The sequence below is a fragment of the Propithecus coquereli genome, unplaced genomic scaffold (genome assembly GCF_000956105.1).
Source record: "Propithecus coquereli isolate 6110/MARCELLA unplaced genomic scaffold, Pcoq_1.0 Scaffold87, whole genome shotgun sequence".
In the NCBI taxonomy this organism is placed as follows: Eukaryota; Metazoa; Chordata; class Mammalia; order Primates; family Indriidae; genus Propithecus; species Propithecus coquereli.
Genome location: NW_012154951.1, coordinates 5,369,111 through 5,392,961, shown reverse-complemented (window position 1 = coordinate 5,392,961; position 23,851 = coordinate 5,369,111). Strand labels below are relative to the sequence as shown.

Genomic DNA, 23,851 nt, shown 5'->3' with positions numbered 1-23,851 from the left:
GGGCTAGAGTGCCGTGGCGTCCTAGCTCACAGCAACCTCAAACTCCTGGGCTCAAGCGATCCTCCTGCCTCAGCCTCCCGAGTAGCTGGAACTACAGGCATGCGCCACCATGTCCGGCTAATGTTTTCTATATATTTTTTAGTTGTCCGATTAATTTCTTTCTATTTTTAGTAGAGACGGGGTCTCGCTCTTGCTCAGGATGGTTTCAAACTCCTGAGCTCAAACAATCCGCCTGCCTCAGCCTCCCAGAGTGCTAGGATTATAAGCGTGAGCCACCGCGCCTGGCCGGAACTATTATTTTTAAAAAACTGTAAGGCCAGTGACCAAAAACAATTCAAATTCCATAAGAAAAAAAGGAAAAAGTCACTCTTAGAAAATAAGCAAATAAAAGCTAAAATTACATTTGCAATACTAAAAAGCTAAATTAGTTAACAGAATTCTAGAAGAGAAAATGGCATAAAATAATCTCTCTAAAAACAACTCTTTGAAAATCTTTAGGCAATAAAAGCATTGCCCTGAAACAAAGAAATATCAAATCTAATGCTGCAAAAATAATATTGTAGAAATACTTGAATTATAAAAACAAAACCCTAGCAAGAATATGCAATTTTTTTAAATAAGAAAAACACAAATGTGTTAATTAGGGAAGTATTCCTTGTTGCATAGTTTACCTAGCTGCAACTATATAAAATGTAAAATTAAGGAAAAGACTATTTAACAAATTTAAAATAGCATTAAATAAAATCTCAGATCTAAAATATTACCAACATACAGTCAAATGTCATGACCATAAATTTAAAGGGCTACATATACTAGAATTTTGTTGTAATAAATATTTAAAATAAATACAAACACCAAATAATCCAAAATAAATAGTCCTTATTTTTTAATAATGACTAATTATACCTAATTCAATAAATAGACTACTGAAAGAAAATAACGTTTCCTTACACGAATGAAGGGTAAGTGAGGCAGATAGGAGCAAAATGCCTTATAGAAGCTCAGCATCTCACTGCTCGGGACATCTTTGCCTACCTGGCCCTATACCATGTTCTTGTATCTTTATGCTCTGAGCACAAGATTATGTTGTTCTTTTTGCCTGGCATGCCTTCTACTGACTCTCACCAGTCTAGCTTTACATAAACTTCTCTAATAACAATTTTTCATTAAAATTAACTATTAACATATGTGTTTTGCCTTATAGACATTGCACTACCCTATTAGTAGGTGTTTTAAATACTAGTTAAAAGCTTGAGTTTTCAGATATTCTATTCCTCTTCTGCCAATTTCTAGGTCGTAGGCAAAGGGTATAATGATAGAAATTTTTAAAAAGGTATGATACAAGATAGCAGGAAGATCTCCATGCTGAGGCAGCTCCTAAAGGTATAAAACTTGAACATGGCACTACTAAGCTATGATGCTGGGAAAGGCAAGCAGTGATGCTATTGGTTGATTTGTTTGGTATTACCGCACTTAAAAGTTCTGAAAGCTGGAATTTGTTAAAGTAAACAGTCAGGTTCTATTAAACAGTTACATACACTGGTAGCTAGAATCCCTGGCTTCTCACTGCCTATCTGATCCACTCATTCACAGTACTGAATGTCTGGATGTAGAGCTTGCAGGCATGTAACTCTGAGACTTTGTATATAATAAGAAAACAGATGAGACATTGCTAAGATCTATTAGATCAACCCGCCACTTAAATATATTCTTTACTCAAGGGTCATAATTTAGAAATGGTTTTACTGATTTATTTTAAGATGAAAAAATCTTCATTTCAATAAGTATTATCCCAAACCTAATTTAAAATATATAGTCAACAAGTCTTATTGATAAAAACTGATAAAAACTATAAAGCTATAAATAACATACAAATAGCCAAATTTGAAGGAGGTTGACATGGAGGGTTCTTAGTACCCACAATCTGTAAAATTACTAAAATTGAATTTTTTTTTTTTTTAAAGACAGGGTCTCACTCTGTCACCCAGGCTAGTGTGCAATCATAGCTCATTGTAACCATGAATTCCTGGGCCCAAGTGATCCTCCTACCTCAGTCTCCCAAGTAGCTAGGACTACAGGTGCATGCCACCATGCCCAGCTCTATTTTTTTTATAGAGATAGGGTCTTGCTATGTTGCCCAGGCTAATCTCAAATTCCTAGCCTTGAGTGATCCTCCTGGCTCAGCCTTCCAAAGTGCTAGGATTACAGGCAAGAGCCACCACACCCAGGCCTAAAATTGAATTTGAGAGTACAAATTCGCCCCCCTCAACACTATCCTCCAACCCCTACCCCTAGTGCCAAATAAAACAAACATTAAGATGTTCAATAAAGATTTATCAAGTAAGGGAATAGCTTTTTATGCACTATTTTAAAAGACATTCAATGTTCTGATCTCAGTGCAGTCATTAAATAGCCATTTAAAAAAATTTCTGCCACAAAAATGAATGAAAACTACATTCTGGTACCATGGTGCCCCTTAATAGGGAACTAGCAGTCCTAATTTACCTTTCCTTCCAAGTTTAGCTGCTGCATTTCTTGGTCACTATTCCCTATTCCAATAAATGCACATGGTTGAGACTCTTGTTCAGAACAACCATCACGCTCCATTTGTTCTTTTTTTTTCTTCCATCCACTGCCCATAAGATACACACAAGGAGGAGGGCAAAAGAACCTAAAGAATGGGAAAAGAACAAAAACACAAAGCAATTAGATTTAAGAAAGCATTTCCTTTTCTTTTTTCCCTTTTTATTGATTCATAACATTTTACATATTTATAGGACACAAATGGTATTTTTTACATGTATAGAATGTATAATGATCAATTCAGGATATTTGGGGTATTTATCATTTCTATGTATTGGGAACACTTCAAGTTCTCTCTTCTAGCTACTTTGAAATATACTATACATCGTTGCTAACTGTAGTCACGCTATTGTGCTATGGACCATGAGAACTTACAGCTTTTATCTAACAATGTGTTTGTACCCATTGACTAACTGCTCTTCATTCCATTTACTTTTCTTGAACACCATGTATACAAAATCTTACTGAAATGTACTCAGCGCCTAATGAAAAATGTTTGGCAAGGCCTTCTGTAACACAAATAATCATGTGTATTGAGGGGAAAGAATAAAGTAGGAAAGGGGAACTTGAAACGGAGATGACCTGGGGTGGCCACAGAAAGCTTCAAGGAGGGGACTTCCAGTCACGACCTAAAGCCATGTGGACATCTGGGGCCAGGGAACATTTCAGCAGAGGGGAGAGCAAGAGCAAAGGCTTGGATAGGAAGGACTCTGACCAATAGTGAGGAACAACAAACAGACCAGAGTGACTGGAGTGGAGAAGAGGGAGATGAACAGGGGGGAAGCCAGAGGTAACGGGCAAGCAGACCAAGTAGGCCCCAGGGATCACACTGAGCAAGGAGGGAAGCCTCTGCAGTCTTCTCATATGTATTTAAACCAATAGAAAAGAAGAGCAGCTTTCATGCATGTATACTCACACTGAGGTCATGGATATAAAGGTCACAGCCAAGGTGGTGGGCCCAGCTCCAGGTCACTCCAATTTTGGAGGGATGCCTGGATTGGCTGGGCTAGTTTTGGAGTTGGTTCAGTTCAAGTCTATATCAGGGATCTTTCTGGCTTCTAATGCTGGGAGCCACCCAATGCTTGCCATGGCACTGACTCAAATACCTAGACTGGCATACTCTCAGGAGGTTGAGAAGGCATCAGTTTTGGAAACATGTTTCCTGTTAGCATATTACCAAACTCTGATATTAAGACTCCTTACTAAATTGGTATGCCAAGGACAAAATCCAAAGAGCTGTTCTTCAGTATAGTACACGGTGAGCATCCCTTATCCAAAATTCTTGGGACCAGAAGTGTTTTGGATTTCAGATTTTGGAATATCTGCATTTATATTTACCAGTTGAACATCCCAAATCTGAAAATTCAAAATCCAAAATGTTCCAATGAGCTTTTGAGCATCACACTGACACTCAAAATGTTCAGATTTTAGAGCATTTTGGATGTTTGGATTTGAGATGCACAACCTGTATACAAAATGTAGTAGTCAAATCTCAACAAGTTATTAAAAAAAGGTTTTTATTTCACATTTGAAAAATCTAAAGAGAGCTAAAACGATAAAAGAATGAGTAGTGACGGTTTTCTCAAGAGTACTGTGACAAAATGCATGAAACTCACAGGGTATAAACTTAAGACAAGCTGATGAGAAATTCTTTACTCAAAACACTGACTGACCAAGGTTCTACCCCAAAAGTGGTTTTCTAATCATGTAATAAATGTAAGAAAAATGAAGACTTTCCAACAGGCTCTGAGCTAGCCTTGTTTTTTTGTTTTTTTTTTTATGTCAACTCTACAAATTATTCAAAAAAAGTGCGATGCAAGAAAACAGAAAATCTAATGTACTCTAAAAATTGAGGTTATTTCTATCAGGTGATGATGAAATCATATCTTAAAAACATCCCAATACTGTCAACTCCCTAAAATACACCAAATAAATCAAATTTTCATTTCCATACACTTCGGTAATAATACAGTAATCGAACAGAAGATAAGCATATATACAAAAAAGGGAAGAATACAGGCAAAAGAAAGGAAACTAAAGGGAGCGGGTTAAAATCATCCAAATTAACAGAAGAAAAATTAAACTACATCTCTATAATGGTGTGTGAAACCAATGATTTTTTGAATTTGGACCAGTTGGTCAACAGGTACCAAACACTCAGTAAAGAGTTTTACCAATAAGTGGTTAGCTTACAGAGTTTAACAGCTGCTATAAATATATCCTATGAAATAATGTTGCCTTTATTTTCTCATCTTTCTCAGTAGTTCTATCTAAGCAACTATGATAAACAATGCTTTTCTCTGCCACTTGGTGGCAATGTGCACACATTTAAGATTTTATTCATTTCAAAGTTCGAATAACCAATCTTTATTTTCAGAGAATGTTTCAATAATTTTTTCCTCAAATCTTGAGATGAGGTCTGAAAACTACCTTACAAAATTCAAAGGCTTTTTATTCAGCCCAATATATATAGTAAGTTAGGTTAAACAAAATCCAAATTCATATCATTTATATTATCTGACTACCTTTGCAGAATCATTACCCTTAATCACCAATTATTCAATTTAAAAGGAGAATATTTAGAAACTTTTTGCATACTACAATTACTCCAATTAACACAATTCTCAATGTGATTTTGGAATCACAGTGTAATTGTCTAAATGGCTTTACTATTAATTTTCTCAACAGTATCATTATAACTACTGCTTAATTAATTCCTTCTAGAAAGTTGAATCTTATGTCAAATAGCATATTAACATTTTCTCTAGATAAAATAATCCTTTTAAAAGTTTATATTTTAACCTAGGAAGCCCTTCTTTAATGAAAAATTATAACTAACCACTAACAAATGGGATACTAGATGTGTTACACAAATATTAGTTAATATTAGGCATAATAGTTGATATCAAGAACAATTTTAAATTTTAGAATAAAATTTCCTGAGCAAATATTTTTAGCATCATTCACTGGAGTTATTTTATATGCCAAAGGGACACAGCCAAGAAGACTGTGGTCATGTCCCCAGGTAACCTCACACCTTATGTCTTAGCAGCTCCTCAGAAAGGCCCAAACCAGGATCAGTAGGAAGGCAGATCGTCTTCTTTCCACCATGCACTCCACCAACAAGGGACCAGACCTCCTATTTTAACAGCGCTCCCCAACCTTTTTGGCACCAGGGACGGGTTTCATGGAAGACAATGACGGGGGTTGGAGGGAGGACTGGAGTGCCGTTGGTGGGGGTGGGATGCTGGGGGTGGGATGCGGAGCTCACGTGGTGATGCACTGTCCAGTTTCTTAACAGGCCGCTGACCTTAACCAGCCTCAACTGGGGGTTGAGAACAGCAGCAGCAGCCTTTTAACACATTACCTGCCATGAGTTGTATTAAACTCAAGCTAGTTTTGAGCCCTGTGGCCTTGTGAAGCAAAACCCTACAGTTGGTTCATGACAATGTTACTTGCTGATGTTCTTATTGTTGTTACAATTAATATTGACAATTTAGGCCTGGTGGGGTGGCTCATGCCTGTAATCCTAGCACTCTGGGAGGCAGAGGCAGGAGGACTGCTCGAGGTCTGGAGTTCAAGATCAGCTTGAGCAAGAGCGAGACCCCATATCTACCAAAACCAGAAAAAATTAGCCAGGGTGTGGTGGCGCCCACCTGTAATCCCAACTACTTGGGAGGCTGAGGCAGGAGGTTCGCTTCAGCCCAGGAGTTGGAGGATGCAGTGAGCTATGATGACACCCCTGCACTCTAGCCCGGGCGACAGAGTGAGACTCTGTCTCAAAAAAAAAAAAAAAAAAAAAAGACAATTTAAACACATGTATTGCATTGCATATAACTCACCCACAGAAAATAATTTAAAATAACAAATTAGAAAGGATCATTTTGTTTTAATAAAACACCATGGCCCCAGGGGAAAAAATCTTTTTTTCTAGTGTGGCAGTCAATGTGTTAATCCCAAAGGCTCAGCAGAGCTTGCCAGTTGTCCAGAGGGTTGGAGTAGCATTAGCAGTCCCTTACTACTAATACTTTTGTTAAAAAAAAAAAAAAAAAGAAAAGAAAAAAAGAAAATCAAGTAAATTTAACAGGTCTACCCTTTTATTATAAAGTAATGCATGTCTACTTTGGAAATTTTAACAATACAAGTAAGTCAAAATATAGGAAAATAGTTTCTCTGGCCTTGTCATAATTTTTTCTTCATTTTTTTAGAGGCCTTAAAAGCTTAGATTCTTCAAGCTTTTTGTGACTGGAGTTTCAGACCAGCTAGGTCATATCCAATTAATAGAAAAAAAACTGAAAAGAAAAACTACTTCAATAAAAGATAAAGATTAAATTTCCTTTTTTAACTTGATAAGCCTCTGCAGCTCTCTATTCATATATTTTTAACAGTAACTGATAAACAAAAAATCTTATCTGGACTTTAACATAATTTTTTGAATAGTTCTTCCCCTTTTCTTTTTTTTTTTTTTTTTGAGACAGAGCCTCACTCTGTTGCCCTGGCTACAGTGAGTGCCATGGAGTTAGCCTAGCTCACAGCAACCTCAAACTCCTGGGCTCAAGCGATCCTACTGCCTCAGCCTCCCCAGTAACTGGGACTACAGGCATGCGCCACCATGCCCGGCTAATTTTTTCTATATATTTTTAGTTGTCCGATTAATTTCTTTCTATTTTTAGTAGAGACAGGGTCTCGCTCTTGCTCAGGCTGATCTCGAACTCCTGAGCTCAAACAATCCATCTGCCTCGGCCTCCCAGAGAGCTAGGATTACAGGCGTGAGCCACCACGCCCGACTCTTCCCCTTTTCTTATCTCCACCGGGCATGGGTTATCCATCCTAGTATTAAATGACATAGTGACTTTTAAAACTCACAGTAAAGATCCCTTTGTATATAACTTGGCTCCTAATAGGTGATCAGAAATAAGGAATAAATGAATCCAAATGTACTAAAATGCATCTTCAAAAATCCAGAGAAAGAAAAGCAGCCTGCCCAAGTTTGAAGCTATATGATAAACATGTATCTATTCATAATTCAATCAGAGCCAGCCAGTCTCATCTAGCTAATAATAAAAGGATGGTCCTAGGCAAAGTTTACAAAGTTTATACTCAAATATCTTTACTTCCAGTGCCAGGCCTGGTGGCTCACACCTGTAATCCTAGCACTCTGGGAGGCTGATGTGGGAGGATCGCTTGAGCTCCAGAGTTCGAGACCAGCCTGAGCAAGAGCAAGACCCCAAACAGAAAAATGAGCCAGATGAGGTGCTGTGGGCCTGGAGTCCCAGCTACTCGGAGGCTGAGGTAGAAGGATTGCTTAAAGCCAGCAGCTGGAGGTTGCAGTGAGCTTTCATGATGCCACTACACTCTAGCCTGGGTGACACAGCAAGACTCTGCCTAGACTTTAAAAAAACAAAAACAAAAAAACACCTTTACTTCCTCCATCCTCGTTGAGCTCTGCTGCAGATAATACTCAAACAGCAAATGGATTTTTGAAGATGTATTTTACAATTCATTTAGTATTTATTAATAAATTATTTATGAAGAAATGATTTATATACTCATTTAGTCTTTATTTTGATCACCTATTAGGTGCCAGGTAGTGTGCAAAAGGAACTTTACTTGTAGTTCTTAAAGTCACTATGTCATTTAATACTAGGATAGATAACCACCAATTAGGGCAATAAAAAGAATAAGAAATTTGGAATTAGAGCCTCAGGAAATCCAATCCTGGCTCCATAGATTCCTAACTAATGTGAACCTAGGCATGTTTAAGGTCTCTGACATTTGGTTTCCTCACCCGCTGAATGGGGATTATAACATGCCTACTTTATTTTAAGACTACTCTGAGGATTAAAATTTTTAAAATATATATAAAGCATTTCAAAAACAATGTCTAGCTCATGATTGGAGCTGATATGAAAACTGCTTCTACTTCAGATTCACTATGCGGTGCAAAGTTGGCCTTTTAGATTCTTCTCCAGTAGTGAGGGTATTGACTTGTTTTGCTTAGAGAACAAATGACTTGCTATATATACACACACTAAATTTCATTATTAGAAAAAAATTTCTGAATTTCTATTATCAAGTTCATGAAAAAAAAGATGTTATTCTATGTCCAAAACTATAGATTGATACCAACCTCTTCCCATATTAAACCCTAAATCAGTGATTAAGTTTTATTAGTAAGATGAAATAATCAAAAATTTAACAAACCTGAACAACACTTATGAATCCTAAATATTGTTTTCACTTGTTCATATTCTTTAATAGCTTTACTTTTTCAGCTCAGATTTAGTTGGCTTTAAGAAAGTATCCTCTTAATTTTCTTCTAGCATGTAAATTATTGTATACTTACATTTTCCCTTCTCTTCTGCACATGCTAAGGTTTCCTTTATGTCACAAACTTTAAGATTCTACTCATTCCTTCCAACCCAACTCCAAAACCTAACTTTTCATTCCTCCTCCCTTCAGTTTGGTACTTTTCCAGCCAATCCAAAAAAAACTTTGATCTTTTCCCACAAGTCAGCTATCTTTACCTATGAAAACATTAACCAAAATATGCTGTCTGAAAGACAAAGACTCAAGAAACTACTCGAAAGAAAATTTCAGAAACCAAGCAGAAAAACTAACAATAAAAGTCCACAATTATACACGAAAAATGCTGAAATTTATAAGATACCAGGAGAAATTATTTAAAGATCACTTTGTTCTAATTTAATTTTGGCTATTCTACTTTACAGACAATTTTTGTAGTGCCTGCATTCAGGTGCTGTAAGAGTATGAACACAGTTTTGCTGTTTTTTCTTAACCACCACCAGAATAGGCACAGGGACAAGGAAGAGGGGGCCAGGAACTCTTTTCTTTATAATAGCTCCCTCCATAGCTCAATTCAAACTGAGTTCAGGACAGTTTTAGGATCAGGGGTTTGTTTAGCCTTTTTCTTTTTAAAAATGCACTTTTGGGGTCACATGTGTTTATAAAACTACATTTTCCACCAAAAGGAAAGCTTCTTTGTGAACAAGCTACTGTATCGTGGAAATATTCTGGGAACATCATCATGTGGCCCAAATGAGAAACTGTGGATTGTTTCACTTTGTAAGATTAGGGATTTAGCCAGATGATCTTTACTATATTTTCCTTCTGGCTTGAGTATGCCACAATTCACTTTGCCTCTCCCCTCAAAAGACAAATCCTGGTTGTCATTTTGTACGAGGCAAATTAACCTAGTATCAGAAAGCATCATTCGACATGCCTATTAATATATCATTTCCAAATTCACGTGATAACTACAATTAACTATCCACCAGAAAAAAATAATCTTACCTTTTTTCATTTCCATATGACTTCTGTGCAACTTTTGCATGAAGAATAAGTACTGTTTGATCCCCTCGCTCTTTTAAATAATTTCGCATAGCTTCCCTAAAGCCAAATATAAATAATACAATTACAAGGGTGAAATTTTTGATGAAATCTTTCTTTACTACTATGCTCTGTAATGAGAGGAATGCTTATATATTTTAAATAAGCAAATCTAAATTCAAGAATAAAGCAAAAAAAATCCATGAATTTGAAGATTATACAATGGGACGATAAATACTGCTCATTTTCAATTCTATACTTTATTCTTTACAAGAAGAAACTGTCCCTCATTCTTTGGAATATATGATATAACTCAATTAAACCCCACCTACAACTTCAAGAATAACTAGAATCAACGTATACACTGCTAATGTGGCTTTATTTATAAAGTTAATGAAATATAATACTTTTATAGCTTAATAATCTAGTATTTACCCCCCTGTTCCCTAGTTTCAGTATTTTTCATGAATACAAAAGCCACAAGAAATCATTAGGCTATCTAAATTTATTATTACATGATCCTAAACTGACATTCCTATAAGGACTAAGAAAGGCCTAAAATTTACATAAAATATATAATTTTCTAAAGGATGCTACTAAATATATAGTATTTAATAAAGGCTAATTGAAATTAGAGAAAATCCAAATTTTGGAAAAAATACAATGTTAATTCCTTCAAGTACAAACAAACTACTGTAACTACCTGCTTACTAAGCAAATGTTCTATAAAAAGTTCAATATCTTAAATATAATTACGTGTCCAATTATTTTTATATGCAATATTATATATTACAAAGAAAGTAAGCTCTACACAGATCAAACTATAACAATTCTGAATAAGCAGAATCCCAATTTTTGAATTTTTTACACATCACAAAATAAAATGCTATGCTATTATAAATAAAGACAGATGTAAATAATAAGAGGATAACTATACAATAGTAGTAAGTTATTAAATGTGGGAAATTTTAGATTTATAGCACTTACACACTAAGGCCTGGGGCAAATCATTTAACCTTACCCAGCCTGTTTCCAGATCTGGATGGAAACTGGAGATAAAAACACCTCCCTAACACAGGGTGGCCATGGAGATTAAACATTTTGTATTTATTGACTGAAAAAATCTGTTAGCTGCAAGGCAGAGAAGGTAATACCAGGATATAAATAGATTGAGTACTAATCTTTACCACTGAAAAGGACCTCAAAAGTCCACATTTTAATGAAATACAATTACCCAGAGAGGTATGTACAAAAAGCAAGATTAAGGGAAAGCCTATGTGAAGGAAGGGGGTGGGCGATAAAGGACTACATGCTGGGAAACGTTTCTTAGAAGAGCTGAATATGAAAGAGGAGGAGTAGACACAGGAAGTGGGAGGAGGAAAGACTAAGGCTTCCAGGGCTTGGGAGAAGTACAGACAAAGGCGTGAATAACCTTGTACATTTGGGTATAGCAGGATTTGGGTTAAGGGTGTAAGGCAGCCACAACACTAAAACCATAGCGGCTAATGTTTCTTGAGTATTTATTATGTGCCAGGCCCCGAACTAAGCACTTTCAATGCCTTATTTAATTGGATCCTAATAACCCAACAAAGTACTGTTAATACCATCATCTTGGCTGTCTTGCCCAATGTCTTGCAGTGAGTAAATGGCAGTCAGGAATTGAAAGGAATTCTGGAAGAGTCTAAAGTGAACTATGGCGGTGAATAATGTTGACGAGATGGGTAGAGTCAAATTGTGAAGAGCATTCCTTCAAAATTGGACATTTGTACATTAAAATACTAAATATAATAGTTTAAGCTAATTCAAATATCACCCCATAACAGATGATAAAAGTGGTAGCAGGTAATAAAATTTTAGGAAGTCAGGAAAAACTTAAAATGTTTAAAATAAAAAACCCATCCCTTTGCGAAGTGGGACAAGATCACCATTCAATTTTCTCTCAATCCCATTATAGAAAAACTATGGTGTAGAAACTGGATTTTCAATCTAAGCTAAAGGCAAAGAGAGATCTTGGGGGTTTTAAAAATATATCATTAATTTTCCTTTTTTAGTTGGTTAATTCTAGAGAAAGGATTAGAAAGCACAGAGACAAAACCAATTTATAAAAAGGCTGTCTCACTAAGAAGAATGTAACAGAAAATAATAGGGGACAGGAAAAATTTACCCTGTTTTTGGAGAAGTGGGTATTACTAATAGGTTCTGTTGACAAATGACAACCCTGAAGTGCCCCGGGACCTCCAAGTTGAAAGCATTCAATAGGTTTTTGGAAATATCCATTATAGTCCAAGAGAGAGATCTCAGCTGCAAAAGTGAGGTTCACTGGTATGTAACTGGCAAACAGAGTCATGGAGGTGAATGAAATCTCCCAGAAGGAAAATGCAGTGACAGGAGAGTTAATTAGAAAATGCAGAAAAGGAAAGGGAGGTACAATCAAAAGGTGAGATGCAGAAGTCAAGGTCATTTTAATTTGAGCAAAAAGTCTAATAGATGCCAGTTGGGGAAGGGTGAAAGGAGGAGCTGGAAGTCTCTCTTTTATTTGTAAATGAAAGGCTATTGTGATATCTAATGGATAACAAAAAGAGCAGTAAATACTTGGAAATATCTTCGAGGAAACAGAAAAGGAAGCTGACTATAGACAAGTAAAATGACTAAAGATCAAAGGTATCGAAGGATCAGCGAATGTTGGAATCCAAAATTAATGGTGCCAATTCCCACCAACATTCCAAGGGTAGGAACAGGGAGAGTCAGTTCTCAAACATACCGGGTATTAGAGATGTGGCCTGGAAGAGGATGACAATGACAAGGGGTTGGAGGTGATGCTCAGTCAGGTGACTGGACCATAAAGTTCAGGGTCGATAAGAAAACAAAAGTAAATCCAGGATAAAGCCAATATCCTGAACACAAGTGGCACAAAAGTCCCTGGCATAAGACTTGAAAAGCTGCTAGATACTTGAAAAGAAAAATTTTAAGCTGTAAATTTATTTCCCCAAACTAAATTCTACTTACATCTGTAGTCTCTATTATATCATTTAGCAATTACTTGATTATGTTTGTCAGGTTTCATGTTTATTTTTCTTGTCTTCCCAAATAGATTACAAAGTCTTTAAGGGCAAGATTCGTATTTTATATTTCTATCTCTTTTATGACAACTCATGTAAAGCAAGACAAAGTTAGTATTTGATAATACCCGAAGCAGTCACAAATCCTTTTACAAAGAAGATATTAATTATAATCATTAAAAAGCTAAAAGTAAGCAATCACTCTGTGCCAGCACTGTTCTAAGCATGTATTAACATTACCAACAACCTTGAGGGTAACACTGTTATCCACATTTTAGAAACAGGCGAGAGGTTAAATAACTTTCCCAAGACCATACTAAAGAACCAGAATTCAAGCCTAGGCAGTTTGGCTCTTGAGGACAAAATTATACTGTCAGGTATTTTGTAGTGGTTAAGAGCACAGCTTTGGTATCAAACAGACTAGGGTTTGAATCTTAACTTTCACTAAGCCTGAGCCTTCTCACCTATAAAATAAAGGCAGTAATACCTCACACTGTGAAAAAAACTTTAAGTTAGCCCACAAACTGACATATGGTGTCTATAAACTCTAGCTATTACTATTACTTCTCTAGAAAGGGGACTTCAATCTTTTAATAGTTAATAACTACATAGAGTGCAGGGGGAGGGGAAATGGGACTTCCACTGAAGCTTTGAAGAGCAAACTTGAAAATGACCAAGGGTGAATGATCAAGCATCTTATTCAACTTGCAGAGCGTAAGTATTGTGAGCATACTAGGTAAGCTGCATACCTATCCACCTTCCCACTGAAGATTTATTGAGAGCCTACCACATCCTAGGCACTGGGCATTGTGCTGGTTTCCAGAACTGGAAGTAACCGGTCACAATTAAGATCTCATGGTGCTTATGATGAATACAGGGTGACAGCTCCAGTTTTCTTTTTCTTTTCCCTCCTATTTAGAATACAAATTCCTGAAAAAGTAACTAGAGCCTCAAGGTAATCATTAATATTAATAATAATTGTCCTGTAATAATAATTTGCCAAACAGCTTCCTTTGGCATGAAAAATAAACTTTGTTTTATTAAACAGAACATTAAACATTAAAAATGATGTTCTCTGGCTATTAAACCTTGATCATTTACTTTCTGCACCTTAAGGTGTCATTAAAAAAAAAAATAGTATGCTCTAAAGAAACACAATTAAATAGTAAAGCCCACAGAATGATAGCCCATATTCTTTTCATCCAAATGGAGTAGGGTTTTGTCAATAAATAGCATTTCTACCTCAGCACTGTTGACATCCTGGACAAAATCATCTCTGTCGTGAAGACACTGTCCTGTGCACTGTAGAATGTTCATCAGCATCTCTAGTTTTTATCCAGCAGATGCCAAGGGGAGGGGTGGAATGGAGTGTTATCACCTGGGTTAAAATCCACCCGAATAAACAAAAAAGACTCCAATGGTAAGGAGCCACGATCAACCAATATCTTTTTAAGAAGAAAGTGGGGGAAACTTTACTATTGTAAAAACATAATGTAGGTACTGAAGATTCCTTACCGCTAGAATTACTATGTTTCATTATTGAATTGTTAAAAAAATATTAATGACAAAGTTAAAACTCAACCTTTTTGGAATAGTTTCCTTAAAACACAATGTAAATTTTGAAGTATGTTCTTTACTAATTTCATTTAATGATTTCTTACATATTCATTCCAAATGAAAACCAATTAAGAATTCTTTGAAGAACACCACAGAGCAACTATTTCTGAAAGAGTTTTCTTACTCAAAACACAGAAGCTCCCAGGCAGATCATTCTGAGTGTGCCAGTGTGTGTGCACATGTTACAAAGACAACACCATGTTAATAAAATATTCAATTTGAAAAAAAAAGAAGGAAAAAACACAGAAGCTCATATGATTGAAAAGTAGAAGACTGTATTTTTATCAATAATTTTACCAACATGAAATCATGGCAAATGCCATTCTAGCTTAACATGTTTAAACTACCATTACCTTTGTTAATTTTCTCGCTGTGGCTTTATAAATTTCAAGCATTTTTTACACTGCAAACAAAATTCACAAAAAGAATGCCAAAATGGGCCGGGCGTGGTGGCTCACACCTGTAATCCTAGTACTCTGGGAGGCCAAGGTGGCTGGATCACTTAAGGTCAGGAGTTCGAGACCAGCCTAAGCAAGAGTGAGACCCTGTCTCTACTAAAAATAGAAATTATCTGGACAACTAAAAAAATATATATAGAAAAAATCAGCCGGGCATGGTGGCGCATGCCTGTAGTCCCAGCTACTTGGGAGGCTGAGGCAGGAGGATCGCTTGAGCCCAAGGAGTTTGAGGTTGCTGTGAGCTAGGCTGATGCCACGGCACTCTAGCCAGGGCAATAGAGCCAGACTCTGTCTCAAAAAAAAAAAAAAAAAAGAATGCCAAAATGAAACATCCATGAATGGTAAGATTAAGCTCATGTGCTGCTATCTCCAGAGGGCCTATTTTTACTAGTTACACCACTGGAGGCAACAGGAGCGTGTGAAAGAAATCAAGCAAACAGAAGAACGTGGTCCTGGCAATTAGGGTCAAAAGAGAACTTCGATTAAGGGAAAACAGCCAATGGTATTAAACATCACAAAGTCATTAAGTAAGATAAAGATCAGAAAGTGTTCATAAACTTAGCAATTAGTTCATAAATTGAACAGTTACAAAAATCTTTTCAGTGAGTTGGTGGAAAGGAAATCCAACTGCAGTAAACTGCAAAAAGAATGGCAAAAAGAATGGGAGGTAAGTGCAATGAACATGCCCCACACTTCTTGGCTGTTAAGGAAAGGAGTGTGGGAAGGGGAATAACTATGGGTGTGGTAGAAAGTTTGTCTCTTCACAGAATTTTTTAAAAACGTGGATAAAAAAGGAACTTTTTAATTACTAAGATTGTTAAAGCTAATAAAAACCTAAGAAGACAAAACAGAAAATAAAGAAGCAGAACAGAACGATCTACTACCTATAAAACTGAGTAGTACCCTCTAAGTGGCTGAAGCACAACATACATTGAATTCTGAAAGATGAGACTAGAAAGACAGGGTGCCGTGAGATTGGGTCAAGCCTTAAATGCCATGTTAATGTTTCTCGAAGTAAATTCATGGAGGCAAGATACTCCTTAAAAAACAGAGTTCTGAGGTCCAAGACATATGGAAAACACTACATACCACATCTCCCTCTAGGACATAAATCACAGCAGTTTTAGTTCAGTGTCCTTACGGTGCTAACTGCCATTCTTCTGAAAACAGACCCCCTCACTCCCTCGCCACACTCATACACACCTTTGTGATTGGTCCAAGGGGTGAATAAACGATTTAAAGCAGATCAGTGGGGGAAAAGTAGGGGGCACGAGAGGGGGAGGAGGCATGTGAGTCAGAAGCTAACCATAGCTAGCTCCAGTTATTCTAGGAGAGCAAATCAACCACAAAGGTGGGAGGTCTAGACGGTCACCCTTACCAATAGGCTCACTCACTCCAATTCTCAAATTGGATTGTTGTCACTTGTAAAATCCAAGTAATAAAAGTTCTAAAATGAACTCTGTCTTCTAATGAAGAAATCTATTTTTGTTATACCAAGAATTTTCAAAGTAATTACACACACAACACACCACCGCACATGCAAACATTTTAAGAGCGTGTCAAGAAGCACTACTACCGTGCACCATGGGTTGGCAAATCATGCAGGAGTGTGTTTCTGTAACCCTTAGGAGCTAAGCAAGGCTTTTACATTTTTAAAGGATTATAAAAAAGAAAAGATGAATATGCAACAGAGACAACATGTGGTCCTCAAAGCCTAAAATGTATACTACCGACTCTTCACAGAAAACATTTGCTCATCCCTGAAGACAATAAAAAAATGAAAGATCCTTTTGTAGTTCATAAGCATGATGATTGAGTGTTAACACTCAGGTGTGAGATGTGCCTCCCTCAACCTTTTTACAATGTCGACACATTACCTGTTTGACATGAAAAAAAATTTTAAATGAAAGATTTCAGAAGAAAAAACTCTTCCTTAAAATTGGACTTGGGGACAGTTGAGGGTTCAGAAAGCTCAGCTTGGACTCTTCTCACTTCTACTTTAGAATGCTGCCAAAAGCCATCCAGATTTACAAACATACAACCCATACCCCACTACCAGATGAAAACCTCAAGGAACTGTCCTGTTTTGTCAGATTCTGGCAGACTCATCTTTTACACTTATCTCAAACAACATTCTCAAGTGAGCTCCACAATAGTTACGATTTACAATGGAGAGTGCCCCAATCAAAGAAGTTTTAATGAAAACTAGATTAAAAAAGCAAAACAAATTCACTGCAGGACCACTCAGAGCCTTAAATCTTCAAGTGGGGCATATTCGTATGCTTCATTTTCCAAACTATTAGATCAGACCAAGATCTCTTTGTTTTTTCCCCAAGGAAGCTTTCTGAGCTTGCCCTAAAGGCCAGTTTTGAAAATAACAGTCTAGGTCCTAAGACCCTTATAATACTAACAAATTACCACTGCTACAGCAGATGTCTGTATCAGTGACCAAAGTCAAACAGTACAGGTCCTGTACCTAGGGAAATGCCTGTAAATCTCATTTAATTCCCTCTCTATGATAAAAGAAAAATGTCCCATAGTTCCACAAAAGTTTTCAGTATAAAGATAGCTAAACTGTTTCCAATCCTGTCACACAGCTATGACACACATATCCTTTTAAATTCTGACAAATTCTTCAGGTTTTCTCCCTCCCAAATAGCCATGGGCCATTACGTTGTGAGCAATGGGTCATCAACACTCCCATGTTCTTTGTTTTAAAAGTTCATTTTGAAAATAAGCCATTTTGCTGTTTAAGGCTTTATATCTGGTGTAGAGAAAAACCTGGGGCTGGGGAATTTGAGAACAGTGTGAGGTACTGATAATCAAAGGCAGGTCATCACCTTGGTCCTTATATTTCCAACCCTGGTTCATGCAAATTTGGCTCTCAGAATTCCAGAGACCACACAGTCCCTTCTTATTCTACCCTGTTCTCTTCTTCCCCCAAGAAGCCCTACAAACATAAAATTATTCTAAGTAAAGCTAAGTATTATTAGCTGCAACCACTTTTATATGATTTACTATTTATCAATTAATTATGTAATAACTACATAGAGCAAAGGTCATGTATTATTTATTACTATTCATGCAGATCACCTTTATGGTTTTATTTTACTATAAATCTGCATTCGTTTTATGTTTACCTAGTTTATATGGCATTTGTTACTCATAGGTGTCTTATTATAAAAGAACTCATGACTAAGTTGAAACATGAATATTGTACCTTGTGATGCAAAATATAAAGTAGCCTCTAACTACTAGAAAAGGGCCAAAACAGATATTAATCTAAGTCAACAATAAAAAATGAATGATTCTCCTGTCTCAAAGTGAGGGGATGAATCATGAGCAGCAACAGACACAGAAAACATTAACTTTAGCCATAATAATCCAGGGCAGACAAGGAAAATACATTGTTTTAAGAGTTTCTCATTAGGCACTGTAAAATGCTTCTCAAAATTGCATGCTATGGATAGGGAAGAGATTCAAAAAGAAAAATCAATCTTACTCAAAGACAATGGAATCCCCAAATTAAGACACAAGTATGAACATACAATCCATGTTAAGGCAGACAACAGATATGGAGTCTATTTCTTAACAGTCATCTCAGGGTGTTATTACTCACTGGGGTAACCTCCAAAACAGGCCAAAAGAGTGCTTCAGAAACTGATTAGTTCCATAAAGTCTAACCAGGGCAGTGATGGATTTGTATGTGTAAGTTCTATGAGAACAGAGAAGTATGGCAGTGAGACCAACACTTTAGAAAGTGTTAGTTCAATTGATAGAGAAAAGGTTTTCCAAGCTAACACCACCACAAAATAGTTCCAACAATTACAACAAGCCTTAAAGAAATGTAACCCTTTATGAAGGAAATCTCCCAATATTAAACAAATTCAAGCAAAAGTGTGAGTTAATGTCTATGAGTCTGGAGTCTTGTTAGGAGAGGGAGAGAAGGTTAAGACTTAGGACTTTAGAGTGTTCAAGATTCCAATCTAACCTTCTGGTTACTGACAACAGGGCAAAGTCACTGAGTACAACAGGGTATTTATTAAGTTGAATAACATCACTCCTTTTTTCAAAGGCATGTGTAACAGTCCTGCTGCAGTCGTAACTTCAGCGCTCAGGCCTACTCCTCCAGAAGGGATAGGCACCTCAAAGCGACATGCTCAGCATTCCCGGAGACTGATGCCTAACTGCATTGCCTAAAATTTTCACTGATGACATTAGGCTCTAAGTGACAAATGAGAAACCTCAATAATAAAAGGGCAATTGTTTCTATACATCTGGTTATTCTACTTGTTTTTGTTTGAACTGACAGTTATACCTGTGTACCACGTTAAGGGGAGTATTTCCAGAAACTGGGATGCCCTCGAGAGTTAATACTCAATTCCTACCACATATATCTCTGAAAGAATGTAGTTTTTTTTAAAAAAGTGAATTCACAGTAAGGCTGAATAGTGCATATATATAGTGTTAACTATCGTTAATCAAAAATGTTAACTCTGTGTAAGTAGACTTGTTTCTAAAACAGTATTCGAAAACTGATCTTCTAAATACGAAGATGCTTTTTCAATACTGCTTAGTTTGGAAAATGGGAGTAAGGATAGAGTAGGGGAGGTCTAAAAAGATTTTTTTTTTTGCAAACACAGGGTCTGATAATTTTTTTAAAAGACATTTTTAATAAACAAATTTATTTTAATGTCTGTAATACTAAAGTTTTATCAGCATTACAAAAAAGGGGGAAAGAAACCCTCCTTGAATTAAACTTCCCACACCCCAGTGAAGAAAAAGAAAAACTCTTTAAAATATTTTTGATCAAATAAAAGACACTAAAATTTCCCTAATAAGAAAACTCTTTAAAAGAGAAAAGGGGGGGGGGAATGATTTTAAAAAGTCAAATGTGACGTTAAATTGCTATACTATCAAAAGGGAAAATTTCTGATTTTCAAGTTTGTGCTTAATAAATTTTTATCACAGACTTGGTAACTGATTTTACATATCCATTTGGGGTTATACAAACTGTTTTTGTTAAATTTGCCTTATATTAGCTTTCATAATAAAGAATACAAATCTGTAGTTTACCCTTTTTAAGAAATTTAAAAAGAAATAAAGCTTACCTGAATTCTTCCCCAGAAGATACACTAGTCCCGCTTAGAATATTTTTAAAGTATAAAAGATTCTAAAATTTTTAACAGCTTTATTGAGATTTAATTGAAATACAATACAGAGCACTTATTTCAGAGTGTACAGTGTGATAAGTTTTGGTATGTATATATATATATATATACCAACACCACAACCAAGATAAAGATATTCACAATTCCCAAGAGTTTCTCTTCTGCTGCTTTGTAATCTTTCCTCCTGCCTTTCCCTATCTCCAGGAAACCACTGATCTGCTTTTTGTCCTTATAAATTAGTTTTCCAGAATTTTATATATATGAAAGCATATAGTATATACTTTTTCCCTAATTTCTTTAGAAAATTGAGCATAACTATTTTAAGATTCATACTGTCGCATGTATGAAGACTTTGTTCGTTTTTTTTATTACTTAATAGAAATTCATTGTAGAACATACTTCAATTTGTTCATCCACTCACCTTTTTGCTTGTATGTGCAAAAACAACTAAAGCTAATGTGAGCATTTGTGTTCAAGCCTTTGTATTCATGTTTTCCTTTTCTTTTCTTTCTTTTTTTTTTCTGGAATAAATACACAGGAATGGAATGGCTGAACCATATGGAAGAGGTATAGTTAACTTTTTAGGAAAGTGCCAAATTATTTTCCAAAATTATTGTGCCATTTTACATACCCACCACCAGTGTATGACAGTACTAACTGTTCTACATGATATGATAAATCCTTTACATTTTAGGTATTTTAATAGATACAAAGCGGTATCTAACTACTTAAGATCAAATGTGCCCCCTTCTCCCCTGAAAAATTCATATGTCATAACCTAATTCAAAATGCCATGGTATAAGGAGGTGAAGCATTTGGGAAGTAATTAGGTCATGAGGATGAAGCCCTCAATAATGGGACCAGTGCCCTCATTCCTTCTGCCATGTGAGGACAGAGCAAGATGATTATCCATCAACCAGAAAACATCCCTCACCAGACATCAGATCTGCTGACACCCTGACCTTGCACTTCCCAGTGGCCAGAACTATGAGAACCAGATTTGTGGTTTATAAGCCAGTCAGTCTATGGTACGCTGTTATAGCAACCCAAAGGAACTAAGACACTCATTATGGTTTTAATTTGCATTTCCTTGATGGTTATTTGCCATAAGCATATACTGTTTGGATAAGTATCTGTTCAAATCATTTTCCCCTTTTAAAAATGAGTTGTTGGGCCAGGTGCAGTGGCTCACACCTATAATCCTAGAACTCTGGAAGGCAGAGGCAGGAGGATCCCTTGAGCTCAGGAGTTCGAGACCAGCCTGAGCAAGAGCGAGACCCCATCTCTACTAAAAATAGAAAGAAATTAATCAGACAACTAAAAATATATAGAAAAAATTAGCTGGGCATGGTGGCGCGTGCCTGTAGTCCCAGCCACTCGGGAGGCTGAGGCAGAAGGATTGCTTGAGCCCAGGAGTCTGAGGTTGCTGTGAGCTAGCTGAGGCCACGGCACTCTAGCCCGGGCAACAGAGTAAGACTCAGTCTCAAAAAAAAAAAAAAAAAAAAAAAAAACCAAGCTCTTTTCATCTTTATTCTTAATTTTGATGAAATAAAATGTATCAATTTCTTCCATACATTGTGTTTTTGGTGTTGTATCTAAGAAATCTTTGCCTAGTCCAAGTTCACAAATATTTCTGTTTTCTTCTAAAAGCTATACAAAGTTTTACACTCAAGTCTGTATTGCGCTAATTTCTGTACATGGTGCTATGTGTAGATTGCAGTTACTTTGTGTTGGAGGGGGGCAGAAAATAGCATATAGATGTCCAACTGCTCCAGAATCAATTATTAAAAAGACTATCTTCATCTAACTAAACTGCCTTTGCTCCTTGATTGGAAAGCAACTGACCATGTATCTGAAGAACTGCTTCTGGCCACTATTCTCTTGCAGATCTACTTGGCTAACTTTATGTCGATACCATACTTATTACTGTAGCTTTATAAGAAGTTCTGAAACCAGGCAGTATAAGTTCTTGTTGCTCTTTTCCAAGGTTTTTCTGGCTACTCTAGGTTGTTTGCATTTCCATATGAATTTTAGAAACAGCTTTTCAAAAGCTATCAAAAAGCCTGCTGGAATTTTTACTAGGATTGTGTTGAATCCATACATCAATTTGGAAAGAACCGGTATCTTAACAATATTAAGTTAAAAAACATTTATTTAGGACTTCCAAGTTCTCCCAGCAGTGTCTGGTAGTTTTCAGGGTAGAGTTTTTGCACATCTTTTGTCAGATTTTCCTTAAGAATTACCTACTTTTTGATACTACTATAAACGGAACTATTTTTAAATTTCAATTTCTCATTGTTTATTGCTAGTCAATAGAAATATAATTTAGTTTTGTATGTTGATCATGTATCCTATTACCTTGCTAAATTCACTTATTAGTTGTAGTGTTTTTTAAAGATTCCATAGAATTTTCTACATAAATGATCATGACATCTATAAATAAAGATAGTTTTACTTTTTTCTTTCCAGTCTGGATATCTTTTATTTCATTTTCTGGCCTTACTATACCGATTAGAACCTCAAATACAATACTGAATGAAAGTAGTGAGAGCAAATATTCATTCTTGTGTTGTTCCTGATGTTAGAGGAAAAGCATTTGGCATTTCATCAACAAGTGTGATGTTAAATATAGTTTTTTTGTAGGTACCTTTTATCAGGATGAGAAAATTCCCTTTTATTCATAGTTTGCTGAGAATTTCTATGAAGAATAAATGTCAAAAGCTTTTTCTAAAACCCTTGAGATAACCATATGATTTTCCTTGTTGTTAATATATTGAATTATGCTGTTTTCCATTCCTCAGATAAATCTCGCTAGGTCATGATATATCATCCCTTTAATATATTGTTGGATTCCATTTGCAAATTTAAGACTTTTTACATCTATGTTCATATGGGATATTGGACTGTAATTTTATTTTCTTGTAACGTCTTGTCTGCTTTTAGTAACGAGGTAACGCTGTCCTCACAGAATGATTCAGGAAGTGCGTCCTGCTCTCTAATTTTCTGGAAGAGTATGTATAAAAGTGGTATAATTTTTTTCTTAAATATATGGTAGAATTCAACAGTAAAACCATCTGGCCCTGCAGTTTTCTCTGTCAGAAGGTTTGTAATTACAAATTCTATTTCTTTTGATATAGAGCTATTCAGGTTACCTGTTCCTTCTTCAGTAAGCTTTGGTATAATAGTTTGCTAGTTTCAAGGAATTTATGCATTTCTTTAAAAGTTATTGAATGTTTTGGCAAAAGGTTATTTATGATATTCACTTATCCTTTAAATATCTTTAGAATCTGTAGTGATGTCACCTTTCTTGTTCTTAACACTAATAATTTCTACAGAATCAAATTTCTATCTGATATGATTGTCCTGCTGGAAGAATTTCTTTTAGCACTGTAGCTCAATCCTGTTTGTGATTAATGCTTTCAGTTTTTAATGTCTAAAAAAATCTACATCAACTGGGTATAGCATTCTAGGTTGGCCAGGCGCGGTTTCTCACGCCTGTAATCCTAGCACTCTCGGAGGCCGAGGCGGGCGGATTGTTTGAGCTCAGGAGTTCGAGATCAGCCTGAGCAAGAGTAAGATTCCGTCTCTACTAAAAACATAGAAAGAAATTAGC

The 23,851-nt window shown here is 36.1% G+C and overlaps 1 protein-coding gene across 1 annotated transcript in view; it reads right to left on the bottom strand.

Moving 5' to 3' along the window:
- RBPJ (recombination signal binding protein for immunoglobulin kappa J region) overlaps positions 1-23,851 on the bottom strand; it is a 104,616-nt gene that overhangs the window by 14,022 nt on the left and 66,743 nt on the right. Inside the window, 2 exon segments of the mRNA XM_012664201.1 lie at positions 2,506-2,671; positions 9,898-9,993. Of these exon segments, the coding sequence (XP_012519655.1) occupies positions 2,506-2,671; positions 9,898-9,993 (262 nt within the window).